This window comes from Schistocerca cancellata, chromosome 10, assembly GCF_023864275.1.
Source record: "Schistocerca cancellata isolate TAMUIC-IGC-003103 chromosome 10, iqSchCanc2.1, whole genome shotgun sequence".
In the NCBI taxonomy this organism is placed as follows: domain Eukaryota; kingdom Metazoa; phylum Arthropoda; class Insecta; order Orthoptera; family Acrididae; genus Schistocerca; species Schistocerca cancellata.
In genome coordinates this window covers 127,701,820-127,722,130 of record NC_064635.1, presented here as the reverse complement: position 1 = coordinate 127,722,130, position 20,311 = coordinate 127,701,820, and the positions used below count along the sequence as shown (strand labels likewise).

Below are 20,311 nucleotides of genomic sequence, written 5' to 3'. Positions count from 1 at the left end.
AATACATTTGGTGGTAGGAAACTTCTCTTGGACAGGAATGCTGGCCAGGAATGACCTTTTTGCCAGTGCTAGTCTGCTGTTTATGTCCTCCTTACTTAGTCCATCACAGGTTATTTTCCTTCCTAGGTAGCAGAATTCCTTAACTTCATCTACCTCGTGACCGTCTATTATTGTTAAGTTTCTCGCTGTTCTCATTTCTGGTACTTCTCATTACTTTCATCTTTCTTCGATTTACTCTCAATCCATAATCTGTACTAATTACACTGTTCATTCCAGCCAACATAACTTGTAACATTCTTATACAGAGCGATTCCATGATGATGTTATAAACATTCACGGGTGTTGGAGAAGGCTGATTGTATCAATATGAGGTAAGGGACCCCGGTCCGGAAACGACAAAGTTATAAGCGAAAGTCGTTCTGATAGTTCTGGCAGTGAAATGCACGTACCAGCACAATTGTTTCTGAGATTGCAATGTGGGAAACTTACAGATGTGGTGATATGGAACAAAACAAGAAGACGACGTCTAGCAAGCGTGGGTTCTAAAATACATACCTTAAGAGCTATGTGCCTAGTTCATATTCTCTGCTGAACAGGTGCCCATATTCTTAACGTATCCATATTACAGTCCATGTTTACTTCATGTTTTTTTTCTTGTTTTGCTCCATACTATCATCTCTAAAAGTTGCCTAATCTACAATTGTAAGAACAACAGTACACCACTGTCGAAGAACTCGGAATGATTCTCCGTTATAAATTTCGATTTTTTCGTTTCTGCGTCGAGGTCTCTCACCTCTGATTGATACCGTCAAACCTCTACATCGACCCTGTAAGTTTGTAACATAATCACGGGAACAACCTCTATAGCACAATATAGAAGTGCAGGTTACACACTTGGCAAAAGAAACTTTCCGAAAAAATTCAATAGCGCGAATAATTTAAAGACAATATATTTTGAACCAGTTTTCTTCGTGCCGCTTATTGGTTCTTGTGCCTGGTTACCCCGTATGTTTGTATTTTGTAATAATAATCAGACGAGCCGTATAGATATAAAATGATCTGTTGTGAATTTCTTGGAGACACCATTATCTTTTGGAGTGAATGATAATTTATTGTGTCCAAATGGTAATGTTTGTTTGTTTTCGTTTCACTTTGGGTAGGTGAAACCCAACTATATGGCTATCGCAAGACCAACCCAATAAGACCAGGTAGAATCCGCCCACACAGGATAATGAGTGATGTGTGGAAGGTTTGATTCTTATCCTTCAGGAAAAGTGGTGCTCCACTATCTCCAGTCGGGCTCACTGTAGGTGAAACCCGTCCAATGAAGCCCTTCTGTAGTGGGACACCCTCCTCTAACACTACCTCTTTTTATAGAAATAACCGATTCCATGTATACTATCGATTCTTGTGTAGGTGAACATTATATCAGCTGTTTACCTGAATGAACTTCGTATGATTTTGTATACGATGTTTTATATATCAGACTAAAGTATGTAAAAATAAATTATTTTATTACGCTATGAATGTACAGTTAAAATTATTCTTATCTTAGAAATATCTGAAATTACAAAATTTCTGGTAGATTTAAAATTCATATTATTAACTGCACAAAAAAGCTAATTACTAAATTTATTTCTGGATTCTTTTATGAAATAATGTTCTATATGGGTGATGATTATTCTTTTGTCAAGAAATTTTTTAAACTCTTTTGCCTTGTAAGCTCTTTGGAATAGGGTGAGTAACGCAGAATGTAATGAGTAATGGGCATGCCTCTGATGGAGGCATACATATTTATATGATCGACACTAACAATGTAATTTGGAATACTAAGTCGCAATTGTAAAAACGGTGTGATACTGAAAAATGTCACAAAGAATAAAATTCAAGAGTATTACAGGCAAATCTTCATCAGTCATTTAGTCATGAGGAACCCACAACGTTAAATCAAAATTTCAGCCGCAAGAATGTACCCCTAGACGCAAAAACTGGAGCCAACAGCAAGAGAAAATGAAGATAAGTAAGAAGTTTTTCTTTTGTACATTTTACGCCTCTCGAAGCTTTCAAAACTTGTCGAGAGACAGAGTTTTAATAGTGATGTTTGGGAGAGAAAGATTACAAGTCCCACAGGCACCCAGCCAGCAGCTATGCATTAAGTATTCTCTGAGAAGCATTAGCTAATTACGTATTCGAATGGAAAAAACATCGAGTGCCAAAGCTGAAAGTCTAAGTCCCTTTAAGTAATTGTAATTTCTCGTTTCAGCTCTCATGATACAGATGGCCCTATTAAGCGTTTGTTCTAAAGTGGACTACACCAGGCTCAGTGTGGAAGAGCTTGCACACAGGTAAACAATGAAGAACAGGTCTATTAACATCAACATAAATTCCCTATTCTCCGTTCAGGAGCATTAATGAACTACAACACAAAATAATTTAGTAATGGAAGCAGCTGTAGGATAATCAAAGGGCAGACAGTTCGCCTAGGAGGTCTGGTTGACTGATCATCGGATGAATATGTATTACGGGTCACAAGGAGAGATGACTGGCACAGGGCACAACCACAGTACTGAGGCGAGAAGCAAAGACCACGACGTCGTCTTTGGGAAGAATACGAAGAATAGCGGAGGCTTCACGTATCCCTGATATGGTAGATTTACATTCTAGAAGCGATACCGCTGCCACCTCCTGCCGAGGCGAGCGACCTGAGTTGCAACGTTGGCATTCTGAACTGTCCTCATTAACACGCCACGTTTCCGCTGTTTCTCTTACGGCCCCTGTATCCTATTGTGTAGGCAACCTGTGGTGCTCTACTGTTGCGTCAGTGGGCTATATACCAAGGGGTAACGTCTTTATCTATCAAGAAATTATTTTCTCATTGTCCACTACACAAACCTTAAAGCATATTATGATCAGCCTGTAACAGAATTTTTGTCCTGACAATGTGGAGAAATTTTTGTTTGTGGAACAACAATTGTGTGGAGGACAACATCTTCAGAATACTAAGCACCACCAGCTTGGACTAAGCCTGAAACTACACTACTGGCCATTACAATTGCTACACCACCAAGATGACGCGCTACAGACCGAAATTTAACCAACAGGAAGAAGATGCTGTGATTGCAATTGATTAGCTTTTCAGAGCATTCACACAAGGTTGGATGGTGGCGACACCTACAACGTGTAGACATCTTGAAAGTTTCCAACCGATTTCTCACACACAAACAGCAGTTGACGGGCGTTGCCTGGTGAAACGTTGTTGTGGTGCCTCGTGTAAGGAGCAGAAATGCGTACCACCACGTTTCCGACTTTGATAAAGGTCGAATTGTAGCCTATCGCGATTGCGGTTTATCGTATCGCGACATTGCTGCTCGCGTTGGTCGAGATACAATGACCGATAGCAGAATATGGAATCGGTGGGTTCAGGAGGGTAATACGGAACGCCGTGCTGGATACCAACGGCCTCGTATCAGTAACAGTCGAGATGACAGGCATCTTATTCACATGGCTGTAACGGATCGTGCAGCCACGTCTCGATCCCTGAGTCAACAGATGGGGACGTTTGCAAGACAACAACCATCTGCACGAACAGTTCGACGACGTTTGCAGCAGCATGGACTATCAGCTCGGAGACCATGGCTGCGGCTACCCTTTACGCTGCATCACAGACAGGAACGCCTGCGATGGTGTAGTCAACGACCAACCTGGGTGCACGAATGGAAAAATGTCTTTTTTTCGGATGAATCGAGGTTCTGTTTATAGCATCATGATGGTCACATCCGTGTTTGGCGACATCTCGGTGAACGCACATTGGAAGCGTGTATTCGTCAACACCATACGGACGTATCACCCGACGTGATGGTATGGGGTGCCATTGGTGACACGTCTCGGTCACCTCTTGTTCGCATTGACGGCACTATGAACAGTGGACGTTACATTTCAGATGTGTCACGACCCGTGGCTCTACCCTGCATTCGATCCCTGCGAAACCCTACATTTCAGCAGGATAATGCACGACCGCGTGGTGCAGATCCTTTACGGACCTTTCTGGATACAGAAAGTGTTCGACTGCTGCCCTGGCTAGCACATTCTCCAGATCTCTCACCAATTGAAAACGTCTGGCCAATGGTGGCCAAGCAACTGGCTCGTCACAATTCGCCAGTCACTACTCTTGATGAATTGTGGTATCGCGTTGAAGCTGCATCGGCAGCTGTACCTGTACACGCCATCCAAGCTGTGTTAGGCCCAATGCCCAGGTGTATCAAGGCCGTTATTACAGTCAGAGGTGGTTGTTCCGGGTACTGATTTCTCAGGATCTATGCACCCAAATTGTGTGAAAATGTTATCACATGTCAGTTCTAGTGTAAAATATTTGTCCAATGAATACCTATTTATCATCTGCATTTCTTCTTGGTGTAACAATTTTAATGGCCAGTAGTGTATGTCGGAATGATGAAACAAAACATTTTACACTCAGATTCATATGTAAATATGGCTACGAGCTAATGATTACAAGAATTTTTTATTTTATTTTAAATTTATTTATTATTTCTTCTAATACAGATGTGAATCACTAATTCGTAGCCACCAACGTTACACATCTGAAAAATAAAAGTTACTGTATAGAACTCAAGGTGTCTGCTACAAAATAGGAGGAACAGATTAACTAAATTGTTTGTAATTTCCAAAAGCCGTTATGCACGTCCGTGTTATTTCGTCAGATTACGCCAGCCTGCATGGAAACTGCCGCCACATTCAGCCAGTGGATGCTAGGAGCTGACCCTGGTGAAGTAGGGCAGGGTGTCGAGAGGTGCCGGGTAGGCGTAGAGCCAGGTGGGTCCCCGTATGGTGGGGTGCTCCGGGTCCGACTCGTCGCGCCAGTAGCCCTCGGGCAGGTAGATGTCGCGGCTGGTCCTCCCGTGCTGCACCACGGGCGCCACCAGCACGTCCTCGCCCAACAGGTACTCTGCACACAAACAGTACAAAGCGTCACCACTTGGCACAGCCCAGTTGTTCAACACCCATTATTCATATAACCTCATGTTGTGGAGACCACGACTCTGCTTCTTGCACACATAAAAATATGAGTCTGCTGCCACATCACAAAAAGGAACAGGCGCGCGCGCAGTCCCCAGCAAGCCAGAAAACCAATAACACACACTCCAGCAACCGAGATCGAATCCGCCCGGCGGATTAACGACGACGGCCGGTTGACCGGCCAACCTGGAAGTGGTTTTTAGGCGGTTTTCCACATCCTCCTAGGTGAATACCGGGCTGGTCCCCACGTCCCGCCTCAGTTACACCACTCACAGACATTTGAAACACATTCTCACTATTTCACCATTTAGCCGGCCGAAGTGGCCGTGCGGTTCTAGGCGCTGCAGTGTCGAACCGCGAGACCACTACAGTCGCAGGTTCGAATCCTGCCTGGGGCATGGATGTGTGTGATGTCCTTAGGTTAGTTAGGTTTAACTAGTTCTAAGTTCTAGGGGACTAATGACCTCAGAAGTTGAGTCCCATAGTGCTCAGAGCCATTTGAACCATTTCACCTCTTCTTCTTGTACTTCACTGGCATCTTTCACTTTATTTATCCAATTCTCGCTTCATACAAGAGTAACGTTACTTAATAGCTTTATAACATCAGATTTTTTTCTTCGGGTTGTGTAGCTGTGCCATTTCTCTGGCGCGTCGCGTATCCGGCACTATCGAGAGCGACTTGTATTTCGGTTTCCGTCTGGTTCGGCTGCGCAGGTGCTGAGGCGGCTGCTGCCCTCTGGAGCGTTTTTCGCGGGGGGGGGGGGGGGGGGGGGCGCTCCGCTCGGCAGTTGGATTCGCACCGAGCTGGTGGTATTTTGCCTTCCGCCACGGCACGGAGGTGTGGTCTCGTTGTTGGCGGGCCTCGTTGATTTGGCCGTTGGGCGGTGTGGCGTGTTGGTGACGTGCCGTAGTGGACAACTGATGGATCCCCGCACGCGATCGCTCGAGGTTCTCCGCCTCTGAAAAGGGTGCCACGATATCGCTCGGGTTTCCGCACCCAGGAGTCGTAAAGACTGCAGGGCAGGCTTTCTGTGTGTTTGCTCTGTCCGGTCTGCGTGGCGGGTTTCGTTTCACCTTACTTCAGCTGTTGTTTATATTTTCTGCGTGATTCCGGTTTGGGTGTCGAGTTTTCTGCCGGTGTGTACCCGGTCGTCGCCCCCGTTTTCCCGCCCGGGGGGCAGCCGTATCTGTTGGTGGGAATTATTTGGCAGTGTGTGTTTTGCGTGGACCCGGTGTGCTCACGCGCCCTGATTCTGAGTTGAAATTACTGTGGTCAGGCTGGCTCGGTTGCTGGAGTGTGTGTTGTTGGTTTTCTGGCTTGCTTGGGACTGCGCGCGCGCCTGTTCCGTTTTGTGATGTGGCAGCAGACTCATATTTTTATGTGTGCTTGTTAAGTTGCTAGCAATTGCTTTTAGCCTTGTGCTTACTTATTTTTGTTTAAATTGCTGGGCATTGTCATTTACCTGTTCTTTTACCTTTATTTATTTGTTGTGCCAGTTAGCCCTAAGATGATGTCAGACTTTGGTATCTGTCAACCTTATTTTGGCTACTACCGCTCACGTGTAATATTGCCGGCCCTATCCCGGATTTTGTCATTAATTAAGATCCTTTTATACTGTATTTTTAGTAGTAGGTTTGGCAAGTGCACTTGCGTATGCTATTTATTATGTTCCCCCCCCCCCTCCCTCTTCCTCCTTCGTGTAAACTGATTTTGGTAAGATTGCTAGGTGGCCTGTGTTCTTCTATTACCTATGTAAGTTTGTCCGCTGCAGCATTCGTGTTAGCCCTAAGATGTCAGACCTTGGTATCTGTCAACCTTATTTTGGCTACTAGCGCTCACGTGTATATTGCCGGGCCTATCCCGGATTTTGTCATTAATTGAGATCCTTTTATACTGTATTTTTAGTAGTAGGTTTGGCAAGTGCACTTGCGTATGCTATTTATTATGTTCCCCCCCTCCCTCTTCCTCCTTCGTGTAAACTGATTTTGATAAGATTGCTAGGTGGCCTGTGTTCTTCTATTACCTATGTAAGTTTGTCCGCTGCAGCATTCGTAACATGTTCTGGCTTTGACCGGCAAGCGGCCCATGTTGCTAGAGTTTGAATGTGGTCTGCGCTGCTGCAGTCAGCAAACTTTCTGTAAGGAAGCAAATGCTGGGCTTTGCTGTACATATATTTATTATTTGAGCTAGTCATGTACGTGTTGTTGTGTTGAGGGTTTTATGGCATTTTTTAATTGAGATACCTTTGGAAATTTTATCACTCTTTTAAAGAAGGTATAGGAAGGAGTAACTTCGACTGAAAATTTGATTGTAAATTATACATTTGTGCTTCACATTATAAAATTAAACTGTATTAGGTGAAAGTATGTAGTTTAATGCACAATGATTTTTTGTTAATGTATCAAATTGTAAACAGTTTTCTTTGGCAGTGATTCAAACGACACGAATAAGTTCTGTGTTCACCTGTGGCATATAACATTTTTATTACCTCATATTGTAAGCAGCTTGATTTGTTTGTGTCACTGTAATTTGTAATCCACAGTGTAATTTATTACAATTAATTAATTGTTTTAAGGAAATAAACCTTGAATTGTATGTCCCCTTTTCATTAACCGAAACCAATCCAAATCGTCCGCTCAATGGTAGCAGAAGCAGTATTTCTCCATATACTGCTTGAAATTTGTGGAGACTTTCATATATACCATTGCCTTCACCATAACTTCCGTGTTACACATCAGATACTTAAAAACATAACACGTGTTTAATTATTTCATTCAATGAAAACCTCATCGACCTGATGTCTTCGCTGCTGGTGAATTTTTCAGATTGTGTGGCCGAGGTTCAAGAAACTTTTTCGTTTCTGACATTTCGTCCAGAGCTCGGTTGGACATCTTTAGAGGTGCTCATGGTGACATTGAGTCTCGTCGGCTGTCGAGTCGGACGCCGAATACTGTTCAGAATGGGCGTGGTCGAGTTTTCACGTAATAAGCAGAGGTAATGCTTGTACCCGCCAGGATACCCGAGAGCGTTAAAGCGCTGCTTCCTGGACTTGGCTAGACGCGCCGGCCCCAGATCGAATCCGCCCGGCGGATTAACGACGACGGCCGGTTGGCCGACCAACCTGGATGTGGTTTTTAGGCGGTTTTCCACATCCTCATAGGTGAATACCGGGCTGGTCCCCACGTCCCGCCTCAGTTACACCACTCACAGACATTTGAAACACATTCTCAGTATTTCATCATTTAGCCGGCCGAAGTGGACGTGCGGTTTGTAGGGAAGCAGCCTACTCACGCTGTAGTAAATTGACAGCAGTTTCCATTGTGTGCCAGCCAGTCTGCTGTAACTAGCTCTGACGTCATAAATGTTGCGCAATACCTTAAAAATCAAGCAAATGACTTAAAACTTTTCTAGCATGTGAGGAATAATACTAAATTAATGTGTGTTAAATATCAGTTCGATAACTTCAGCCATTTTTGAAATTTGGACGTTTTTCTAAAAAAATCATTGGCGCAACAGAAAAGAGCTAGAGACTTCAAAATTTATATTTAGAATCATCTTTCATAATGATTTAATAAAAATAGTACTTTGGATTTCATAGATTAAGACTTTAGTGGAATTTCATGATTTTCTGGTTTTCGTCTTAAAACTGAAGGAAGCAAGATAGATTAAGTAGGCTAATAAATAAGGCTAGGATGTTTAGATTTAAATAGGTTGGAGGTCCGCTATGACTGTGAAGATGTGAAAAGTTTCTTTTGAATACCTATAAAATTATAGCGATAGCGGATCTCAAAAGGGCCAGTTCAGAGCTCATCTGCTGCATGCAGTGTAACTTAATTAATTCTCTCGCCCAAAATATTTAACTTAGCCACGTCAAAATTTTATTATCAATACTTACCTGCGTGCTGAATGCACGTTTAAATTAAGAGCTTCATCGGCCATCAGCAAAAGAAGCTATAAATTATTATGTAACTTGAAGTGGTGCGTTACTAGCCCAGCGGGTAGTCGGGAGAGCCGATTTGAACAGGCGTTCTCTTAGCCGTCCGCACCGCGGCTATATATATAAGAGCGCTGCGCGAGGAAGGAAGGCCCCAGTTCTCTCCAGACGCTGAATAGCACGTCAGCTGTGTCGGGAGTCGCTTCGCTCGGAAGCACTGCTACAAACAGCCTCGGGTGCCGTATTAAGTTACTAGAGATACGCGGAACCGTGAAAGCATTTCATTAATTCTGAGATGATTTGCATTATCTAGCTTCAGTTTGCGTATTGTCGTATTTTCACGTGCCGTCGCGGGACAGACATTCTACCAATTATTATAGCGTGGCGTTCGATGAAATATTCTCATCAAATCTTGGCGAGCATTCTTTTAACATTTAATTCGGAAATTTATAGTTGCATCATCGCATTAGACTCTGAACTGCTCTGTTAGTTAGGTTGTAGGGATACTTGTGTTTGTTATCAGTGAATTTCAGAATATACTCAACTATTTTGGAAAAATCGTTTTGATCAGAAATCCCGAACAATCTCCTAATTCCTCAGAGCTATAAGCTGCAGCTATAATGGTATTCTCAGATGAAGTGGGCACTAGGAACTCTCTTTACAGGCTCCACGTTTTATTAAATCACTTTCTGGGTGCTAAAAGGTAAATAGAGAGCCAGTGTTGAGAACGGCGAAAGACAGCATTAACAACATTTTAAAAGCCTGAAACTGATTCAAACATTTTGAATTGCAAGCCTTTATACAGCAAATTATAATTTCCACGAATAACTCGCCGCCCCACAGGTTCTAGGCGCTGCAGTGTCGAACCGCGAGGCCACTACGGTCGCAGGTTCGAATCCTGCCTCGGGCATGGATGTGTGTGATGTCCTTAGGTCAGTTAGGTTTAACTATTTCTAAGTTCTAGGGGACTAATGACCTCAGAAGTTGAGTCCCATAGTGCTCAGAGCCGTTTGAACCATTTCACCATTTACACTCGACGCAAACAGCTGGGGTACACTAATTCCGTGCTGGGGGGTAAGGGGTGGTGGCAGGAAGGGCATCTGGCCACCCCTTAAAAACTAACATGCCAAATCCGGTGAATCAAGGTCGACCCTACGTAACCGCGGGACAAGGCGCAAGCGATAGAATAGAAGCAGAGATAATACTTGTCGGACATAAAACTTAACTACTGACTGTCGGCAATCAGTTCTGCGGCAACTTATCAGAGCGGGAAGATATCGCAACAACGTAACAACAGTCAGGCTTTCAGACCAACTGCAGAAAATATATCAGCAAGTCTGATCAGTGAAGTATAAACGCCCTACTCTGTTGGCATGTGTAGTACATAAGATCCTGTGTTCGTGTGGAATGATCTACGAGGTGCCTTCAAGTTCTAAGGCCTCCGATTTCTTTTCTCGAGACTGGAAAGAGATAGAAACATGTGCATTGTTTTAAAATGAGGCCGTGTTCATTGTCAATACGTCCCAGAGATGGTAGCACCGTACGGCAGATGGAATTTTACCGCCAGCTGCGAAAATGAGAACTGTTTTAAATACTCAAAATGGTGACGTTTTCCTTACTTGTACAGCGTGCAATTATACGTTTTCTGAATTTGCGTGGTGTGAAACCAATTGAAATTCAGCGACAGTTGAAGGAGACATGTGGTGATGGAGTTATGGATGTGTTGAAAGTGCGTTCGTGGGTGCGACAGTTTAATGAAGGCAGAACATCGTGTGACAACGAACCGAAACAACCTCGGGCTCGCACAAGCCAGTCTGACGACATGATCGAGAAAGTGGAGAGAATTGTTTTGGGGGATCGCCGAATGACTGTTGAACAGATTGCCTCCAGAGTTGGCATTTCTGTGGGTTCTGTGCACACAATCCTGCATGACGACCTGAAAATGCGAAAAGTGTCATCCAGGTGGGTGTCACGAATGCTGATGGACGACCACATGGCTGCCCGTGTGGCATGTTGCCAAGCAATGTTGACGCGCAACCACAGCATGAATGGGACTTTCTTTTCGTCGATTGTGGCAATGGATGAGACGTGGATGCCATTTTTCAATCCAGAAACAAAGCGCCAGTCAGCTCAATGGAAGCACACAGATTCACCGCCACCAAAAAAATTTCGGGTAACCGCCAGTGCTGAAAAAATGATGGTGTCCATGTTCTGGGACAGCGAGGGCATAATCCTTACCCATTGCGTTCCAAAGGGCACTACGGTAACAGGTGCATCCTACGAAAATGTTTTGAAGAACAAATTCCTTCCTGCACTGCAACAAAAACGTCCGGGAAGGGCTGCGCATGTGCTGTTTCACCAAGACAACGCACCCGCACATCGAGCTAACGTTACGCAACATTTTCTTCGTGATAACAACTTTGAAGTGATTCCTCATGCTCCCTACTCACCTGACCTGGCTCCTAGTGACTTTTGGCTTTTTCCAGCAATGAAAGACACTCTCCGTGGCCGCACATTCACCAGCCGTGCTGCTATTGCCTCAGCGATTTTCCAGTGGTCAAAACAGACTGCTAAAGAAGCCTTCGCTGCTGCCATGGAATCATGGCGTCAGCGTTGTGGAAAATGTGTACGTCTGCAGGGCGGTTACGTCGAGAAGTAATGCCAGTTTCATCTATTTCGGGTGAGTAGTTAATTAGAACTTGAATGCACCTCGTACATTAAAAGTACCGAGAGAGGCTTGTATACAAGACTGAAAGAACGTAAATGTCTTTGCAGCTGTAGGGGAAAACAAAGAAATCAGTTGTAGAGCAGAGTACACTCTTCAGTCGCGAAATTGTGAACCGAACTTTTCTGAAATCAGCGACTATGCACGGCTATATACAGAAATTGTAAACATAGGGATGATTTTGACAGAAAAGAAGACGCCGTGAAACATAGTCATATATGAACAGCGGCTTTGCAGAGTTGATAGATAAGTCACTATCTTACACGGGATAGCAGTGGATAGTTAAGCCCTGTCTGCTGATCACGTGAAAAGTCGACAAAGGACCTTTTCCACAGTATTTATGTAGCTGTCCCACGTTCGCAGCCGCCAAGACTCTGCATCGCCAGGACTCCCAAAGATGATGTCCAACGCAACCAAGCACGAAACGTCACGAACCGAAACGTTTAATTTCTTTATTGTTAATTACCATTTTCTACCGTACTGACAATATACTTTCAAACTGTCTTCCTCAGGTAAGGAAATTTTAGGACTGTGGTCTGTACATATTTGGTATAGTCGATTTATGGGAGAGTCTTGTACCTGGTGCAGAGTGTCCCTAGGAACATGTGACCAATTTTCATCTGTACTTTAGGCTACTGGCTCGTTTTAGAATCACATGACCGAACGCACAGTAAACACCGACACGAGCTGTCTCCACCATTTTCTATATATTTCTCCTTGCTATAAATGAGCTTGTGCTTGTAAATATTCCTATTTCTACAGATTTAAATGCTGTCTAATATATTAAAGCTATCTGGAATATATTGTGAATTATTCAGTTACAGATTTTTTTTGGGTAGTACTGGAAAACCAGTTACATAACGTGTCGACGGTAAATTCATACAGTACATTATCGATTCTGCACCATCTTGTAATTTGAAACGTAATAAGGCTTTTTACCATGGAACTTGACACATTTGCACATTAACTTAGTTTTTTTAATGCCTGAACAGTCTTGCCGGACTTGAAAATAGAAATTTAGTTTCAAACTTTTAAACGACCTTTGATAACATTTCTGTTCAATTCGATTTCACGTACTGGAGTATTGTAGAAACTTGTAGTTTGGAACAACTTTCCAGAGATTCGCCTCCACTCAGTTCTGTAATAGAAGTCTGATACAGTAGAATAATTATAAAGTAATAGATGGACGACTAAATACCGCACTGATTATATTTCCTCGACTGCAACGTTTTTAAATTTGAATAGAATGTTTATTCCTAGGTACACCAACACGTTATACTTTGCATCATGTTTTTACATTTGGAAAAAGCCTAGTTTTGCAGAATAATTTTTGTAATTTAAGAAAAATGCTTGAGCAGAAGATGTCGGCAAACAGCATCATTTAAAAACGGAATAAGAAAATGTATCAGACTTCTATTACAGAACAGAGTGGAGGCGAATCTCTGGAAAGGTGTTCCAAACTACAAGTTTCTACAATACTGGAAACTGGAGGTTGCTTTTATTTTCCCGTATTATTGCTTCATTATCTGATACCACTAATGCACTCAGATTAGTGCGTTGTTGTAATTTAATTGCTTGATAATTATCCGACGACATTGTCAGTGTCAATGCTAAGAAGACTGTCACCACATAGCTGCTTCTAGATAGCGTAACGTTTTTACAGCAAAGCCTGTCGTGAAGAAATCGACTGGGAAGAGTAATCTCGCAATGACTCACAAAATGTGAAGCATGCGCGATAAGTGCGTCACATCATGAGAATGTGAATGACGGTCTCTGCAGTTGTACTTTATCCTGAATATTCGTGGAGCTATGAAAACCTGCTAAAACGACGTCAATACGTGAGTGGCACTTTGCTGTGCATGCAATGAAACGCCGGCTGGAGTGACCGAGCGGTTCTAGGCGCTACGGTCTGGAGCTGCACGAGCGCTACGTTCGCAGGTTGGAATCCTGCCTCGGCCATGGATGTGTGTGATGTCCTTAGGTTAGTTAGGTTTAAGTAATTCTAAGTTCTAGGGGACTTATGACCTCAGAAATTAAGTCCCATAGCGCTCAGAGCCATTTGAACCATTTTTTGCAATGAAACTGACAACAGTTCCGAGACTGCAGCAGCTTTAATGGAGTAACGTATACTGACACTGGCATCTCTGAGAACATTTAATTTATCGTTTGAGTTCGATTTAGATCACTGTGTTGAGGAAGGGCTGTCGTGATGGCGGAGAGTGTCACGGCGTGTGACGTGTGATACCCTCTCAGACTTCAGGTTGTCTCGACTACGTGTTGGTTCTTGGAGGAAGCGTACATGGACTGTTAGTTGTAAAGCAAATTGTAGGTATGAGAATCTAAACTGGAGTGTAGACTGAAAATGGGAGAGTGTCCGAAATATTGCTTACGTAGGAAGCTGTTGGCCGTACCTGTGCTGATTTCCTGAGCGGTGGAGTCTGTGGGGTCGAGCCACCAGATGGGCAGGTTGACGGGCGTCCCGTCCTCGACAGTCTTCTTCATCAGCTCGACGATCCGCGGCGCGTACTGGGCGCGCAAGTCAATCAGCTTGAGGCAGATCTCCAGGGTCTGCAACGCGGTCAGCAAACACGAAGTTACAGCCTTGCGCTGCCTCCTGAAACCAAACTCTTTATAATAGTTAGGGACGAGTAAAGACATGTATGAAGATAACGTAGCAGTACGTACGCAGGCTATTTTTTTTTCCAGGAGCTGATAGGAGTAGAGAAAGTGATGCATCCATCTGGCAAATCGCTACTCCTCTTAGCGTTTCAGCCGTGCAACGGGTGAGAGAGGAATGGTTCACGGAACGCAATAGAATACGACATGATGGGCCGGGTCGTACCACCCAGACCACCCCTCGTCACTCCCCCCCCCCCCCCCAAGAAGATCAACACGTCATCTGAGTGGCATTACAGGATATATCTGCGTCCTCCTCGGCTTTGGAGTAACAGTGGAACACGTTGTACAGTATCAGACGTGACAGTCGGTTGTCGCTTGTTACGGCACGGGTACACGTGCGCGTCTTCCACTTCTCTGTCTACCTTTGAAGAACGTGCAGAAACGTGCTAGAAGGCAGTGGTGTATGCAACGGCGTCTCTGGGGACAGCAATGGCATTAGATTGTGTTTTCGAAGGAATGTTTGAAAATGATGGCCGCATATTGGTTCGACACAGACAGGCGGAATGCCGTCACAATGACTGCATTTGCTGTAGACATACAGCGCCGGATGAAGACCTTATGGTGTGGGGTGCTATTGGGTACAGTCAGAAATAACAGTTGGTGCCTGTCCAGCCCACTGTTTCTAGTGTGACCTTTGTGAAGGACATAGCCTTCCCGAACATCACCCTGGACATCATTTTTCAGCAAGACAATGCACGATCCTACGTTGCTGCACGAGCACATTCTCTGCACGAATAGGTGCCTTCTTGGTGTCACAATATGTAGGCCTTTTGCTCTGTATCACTGTGAGCCTAGTGTAGCATTGTGACCCAACGCCAACCACCACAGATGAATTTTGGAACAAGGTGAATGCAGCGGTAGGGCGCAGTTTCTGCCCTACACGGAACGAGCCCACCATGGCACAAGTTTTTAGGGCCTAGTAGGCAACAGGACACATGCTGAACCGAGGTGAAAGAATATATTGAATATGATATCTGAGTTTGACCAAAGGCATATTGTGATTGCCCAAAGCCTTGGGATGAGCACTTCAGAAACTGCACTACTTGTCAGATGTATGACGAGTGCTGCGGTGAATGTCTTCAACATGTGGTGAATCCAAGGTGAAACCACGTCTAGACATTGGGATTGGAGGGATACCCCTTATTAGCAGGAGATGTGGCGAACTATGGTAGAACGAACATCAGACTTTAACTTTGGGAAGTGTGCAAGAGCATCTGATCATGCAGTACACCGAACACTCCTAACGATGCAGCTCTCTGCAGCTAACAACCCATGCGTCTCAACACCACGAGAGTGGCAACTACGACTGAAATGGGCACATGACAACCGGCACTGGACGTTGGCACAGTGGCAGAGCATTTCATGATCTGACGAATCCCGATATCTTCTTCATAATGCTGATGGAAGTGCGCGAATCCGCCGTCTTGCAGGGGAACAGTTCCTTGACACCTGTAAGGAGGGATGGAGTCAAACTAGCAGCGCCGAATATGCTCTGGGAAGCATTCAAATGGGCTTCCGTGGGTCAAGAGGAGCTCTTGTAAGGCACCATGATGGCCAGGGAGTATCGAACACTAGTTGTACACCCCTTAATGACGACCATATTTCCCATTGGCAGTGGTATTTTTCAGCAACATATTGCGCCATGTCAGAAGGCCACGAGTGTGATGGAGTGATTATAAGAAACACAGTGGTAAATTCCAATTGAAGTGCTGGTTCAATAGCTGCCAGATCTGAACCCAATGGAACGTGGCGTCAATGTTCATCGCCCCCTCCTCGGAATTTACGGTAACAAGGTGACTTGTTTTTGCAGATGTGGTGCCAACTTCCTTCAGAGACCTAGCAAAGCCTTGCTGCTTTCAAGCCATGACCTCCCACTCTGTTAACCATGCCAAAGATGGACATACCGGCTGTTAGGTAGGTGCTCATAATGTTCTGGCTGATTGGTGTATTTCTTTTTGGAGCGATGTCGTTTTAATTTTATTGTGTAACCCATAAATTCCTTGTACGTTACCCTATCAAAGTTGTGATGCTGTATGTGCGTTTCATGTGGCTTGTATAAATACAAAGTGACACTTGTTGCAGAAGCACTGGACGCACCTCGTTGTCGTAGTCCCAGGGTTTGACGTGGTACCTCATGGCAGGCATGAAGACGGTGGCCTGCATCCAGCGGATGTACATGTCACTGGAAGGGTACGAGCCATGGTTCTCATCGCCGCCCACGTTCTCCGGCATCACGAAAGGGTGGCCCAGCATGCTCATCTCGAGCAGTTTGGGCACCAGCGTCTGCAGGCCGCTCTGCTTGCCCCAGCTGCTGTCCACCGGGTCCATGAAGAAGAAGTTGGGCAGGCGCTGGCTCTCCACGCTGGTGCGCAGTGTGGCCATGGGCCCGAACTGGGAGGCTGCGCGTGCGTAGGCGTCGGTGAACGCCACGGGGCTGCTGTCCCGCGGCTGGATGTTTGGCTGCTCCGGCAGGTAGCTGGACTCGCCGAAGTCGAACATGAAGCCGTCCACCCCAGTCTCGTTGCGAAGTGCCTGGAAGGAGATGAGGGTTAAAATTGCCTACCTGGAAAGACGATATACACTCCTGGAAATTGAAATAAGAACACCGTGAATTCATTGTCCCAGGAAGGGGAAACTTTATTGACACATTCCTGGGGTCAGATACATCACATGATCACACTGACAGAACCACAGGCACATAGACACAGGCAACAGAGCATGCACAATGTCGGCACTAGTACAGTGTATATCCACCTTTCGCCTCAATGCAGGCTGCTATTCTCCCATGGAGACGATCGTAGAGATGCTGGATGTAGTCCTGTGGAACGGCTTGCCATGCCATTTCCACCTAGCGCCTCAGTTGGACCAGCGTTCGTGCTGGACGTGCAGACCGCGTGAGACGACGCTTCATCCAGTCCCAAACATGCTCAATGGGGGACAGATCCGGAGATCTTGCTGGCCAGGGTAGTTGACTTACACCTTCTAGAGCACGTTGGGTGGCACGGGATACATGCGGACGTGCATTGTCCTGTTGGAACAGCAAGTTCCCTTGCCGGTCTAGGAATGGTAGAACGATGGGTTCGATGACGGTTTGGATGTACCGTGCACTATTCAGTGTCCCCTCGACGATCACCAGTGGTGTACGGCCAGTGTAGGAGATCGCTCCGCACACAATGATGCCGGGTGTTGGCCCTGTGTGCCTCGGTCGTATGCAGTCCTGATTGTGGCGCTCACCTGCACGGCGCCAAACACGCATACGACCATCATTGGCACCAAGGCAAAAGCGACTCTCATCGCTGAAGACGACACGTCTCCATTCGTCCCTCCATTCACGCCTGTCGCGACACCACTGGAGGCGGGCTGCACGATGTTGGGGCGTGAGCGGAAGACGGCCTAACGGTGCGCGGGACCGTAGCCCAGCTTCATGGAGACGGTTGCGAATGGTCCTCGCCGATACCCCAGGAGCAACAGTGTCCCTAATTTGCTGGGAAGTGGCGGTGCGGTCCCCTACGGCACTGCGTAGGATCCTACGGTCTTGGCGTGCATCCGTGCGTCGCTGCGGTCCGGTCCCAGGTAGACGGGCACGTGCACCTTCCGCCGACCACTGGCGACAACATCGATGTACTGTGGAGACCTCACGCCCCACGTGTTGAGCAATTCGGCGGTACGTCCACCCGGCCTCCCGCATGCCCACTATACGCCCTCGCTCAAAGTCCGTCAACTGCACATACGGTTCACGTCCACGCTGTCCCGGCATGCTACCAGTGTTAAAGACTGCGATGGAGCTCCGTATGCCACGGCAAACTGGCTGACACTGACGGCGGCGGTGCACAAATGCTGCGCAGCTAGCGCCATTCGACGGCCAACACCACGGTTCCTGGTGTGTCCGCTGTGCCGTGCGTGTGATCATTGCTTGTACAGCCATCTCGCAGTTTCCGGAGCAAGTATGGTGGGTCTGACACACCGGTGTCAATGTGTTCTTTTTTCCATTTCCAGGAGTGTAGATGACGCCTCCTGACCTCAACAGAATACCGGGTACCGAGTTGATATACAGCCCTGTGAAGCAGCGAGGCTCGGTTGTAAGTAAGTGGCACAATGCAACACAGGCCGAGTGAAAATATGGGCGATGGGCGTGTTTCGCCGAAAAATACAATCCAAATGCAGTTAATTACTTTCCTCTCATCACAAGCACCTAGATATGGAGAAGTTTGGGATCGTGCTGTACAGACATTCTGTCTCTAAATTAGGAAAACGTGTCTACTCTCACTTATTTTTCGCTATAGCAGACATCAGTCCCAAGAAAGCAACACAGTAGTTGCCATGGAACCATCATTCCTTGCTGGAAACAGGTGAAAATGGACAAAAAGGAGAGGTGGCAATGGATACTTATCCACTTTTAAAGCACGGCAAAATGATTTAATTCTGTATGATTTTATTCCGCAACTAACCGCTCTGTCATCCATTGGTGTAGAGAAAGCAATTTCACAATACAAAATCAACGCTATTTCATTACGCAAAACTACAATACATGAATACAGCATGTGAGAAGTAATGTGTCAAGCATTGCATAACTAGTGCTTCCGCTAGCTGAGTTTAGCAGACAAGATGTGAAGCTCTTGTCCTCTTTTGTCGTCTCTTTGATAAGGACAGATTTAGGTGCTTTTCTGGACAGCATTTTCTACACATTTTAATCTTCCAGTTCAGTACCTGTAGACCTCGAGTGCACACTGTACAACAACACTTGAGTGGTCTAACAACGCACTTAACTGCACCAGTGTCTTTGGGGGTAAGGGCTTTGACTGCACCAGGGTTCAAGCCCAGCCATCGATTACACTTCATGGCCAATCGTCGCCGAAAACTTCGAGCGTGAGGGATCACCCTCGTTTTGTCAACGGTCTTGTCGAATAGGGCGGACGCCCCCTTGGGGTGGAAAACTGCCCCTAAATGGCGGAGGATCAGCAATGATGTACGGCGTGAGGGCCTGGAAGGCACTGGGTATAACTACATTAAAGACATTTAAGATTTATACACAGGACTTTGGATATCCCACAGGGGATTGCCAAGATGTAGGTACCCATGAGGAAAAGACTGAAAATCCAACAAAAAGATGACATTCAACTACTATGAAAGTAGAATGTCAGTAGTTTTCACATGCTATGGAATCTAGGAATCCTGCATAGCGAAATGCTATGGCTCCAGGATAAGGAGGGCAAGCCTGCCTCAAACTGATTCCCTGTCACATACACTCCTGGAAATGGAAAAAAGAACACATTGACACCGGTGTGTCAGACCCACCATACTTGCTCCGGACACTGCGAGAGGGCTGTACAAGCAATGATCACACGCACGGCACAGCGGACACACCAGGAACCGCGGTGTTGGCCGTCGAATGGCGCTAGCTGCGCAACATTTGTGCACCGCCGCCGTCAGTGTCAGCCAGTTTGCCGTGGCATACGGAGCTCCATCGCAGTCTTTAACACTGGTAGCATGCCGGGACAGCGTGGACGTGAACCGTATGTGCAGTTGACGGACTTTGAGCGAGGGCATATAGTGGGCATGCGGGAGGCCGGATGGACGTACCGCCGAATTGCTCAACACGTGGGGCGTGAGGTCTCCACAGTACATCGATGTTGTCGCCAGTGGTCGGCGGAAGGTGCACGTGCCCGTCTACCTGGGACCGGACCGCAGCGACGCACGGATGCACGCCAAGACCGTAGGATCCTACACAGTGCCGTAGGGGACCGCACCGCCACTTCCCAGCAAATTAGGGACACTGTTGCTCCTGGGGTATCGGCGAGGACCATTCGCAACCGTCTCCATGAAGCTGGGCTACGGTCCCGCACACCGTTAGGCCGTCTTCCGCTCACGCCCCAACATCGTGCAGCCCGCCTCCAGTGGTGTCGCGACAGGCGTGAATGGAGGGACGAATGGAGACGTG

At 46.1% G+C, this 20,311-nt stretch overlaps 1 protein-coding gene across 1 annotated transcript in view; it reads right to left on the bottom strand.

Annotated features, from left to right (window-relative positions):
* Positions 1-4,692: 4,692 nt before the first annotated feature.
* LOC126106667 (myogenesis-regulating glycosidase-like) overlaps positions 4,693-20,311 on the bottom strand; it is a 46,540-nt gene continuing 30,921 nt past the window's right edge. The window contains exons 4-6 of the mRNA XM_049913031.1: positions 16,471-16,905; positions 14,106-14,262; positions 4,693-4,963 (exon numbers count right to left, since the gene is read on the bottom strand). Of these exons, the coding sequence (XP_049768988.1) occupies positions 4,767-4,963; positions 14,106-14,262; positions 16,471-16,905 (789 nt within the window). The 3' untranslated portion in view covers positions 4,693-4,766. The remainder of the gene's footprint in view (positions 4,964-14,105; positions 14,263-16,470; positions 16,906-20,311) is intronic.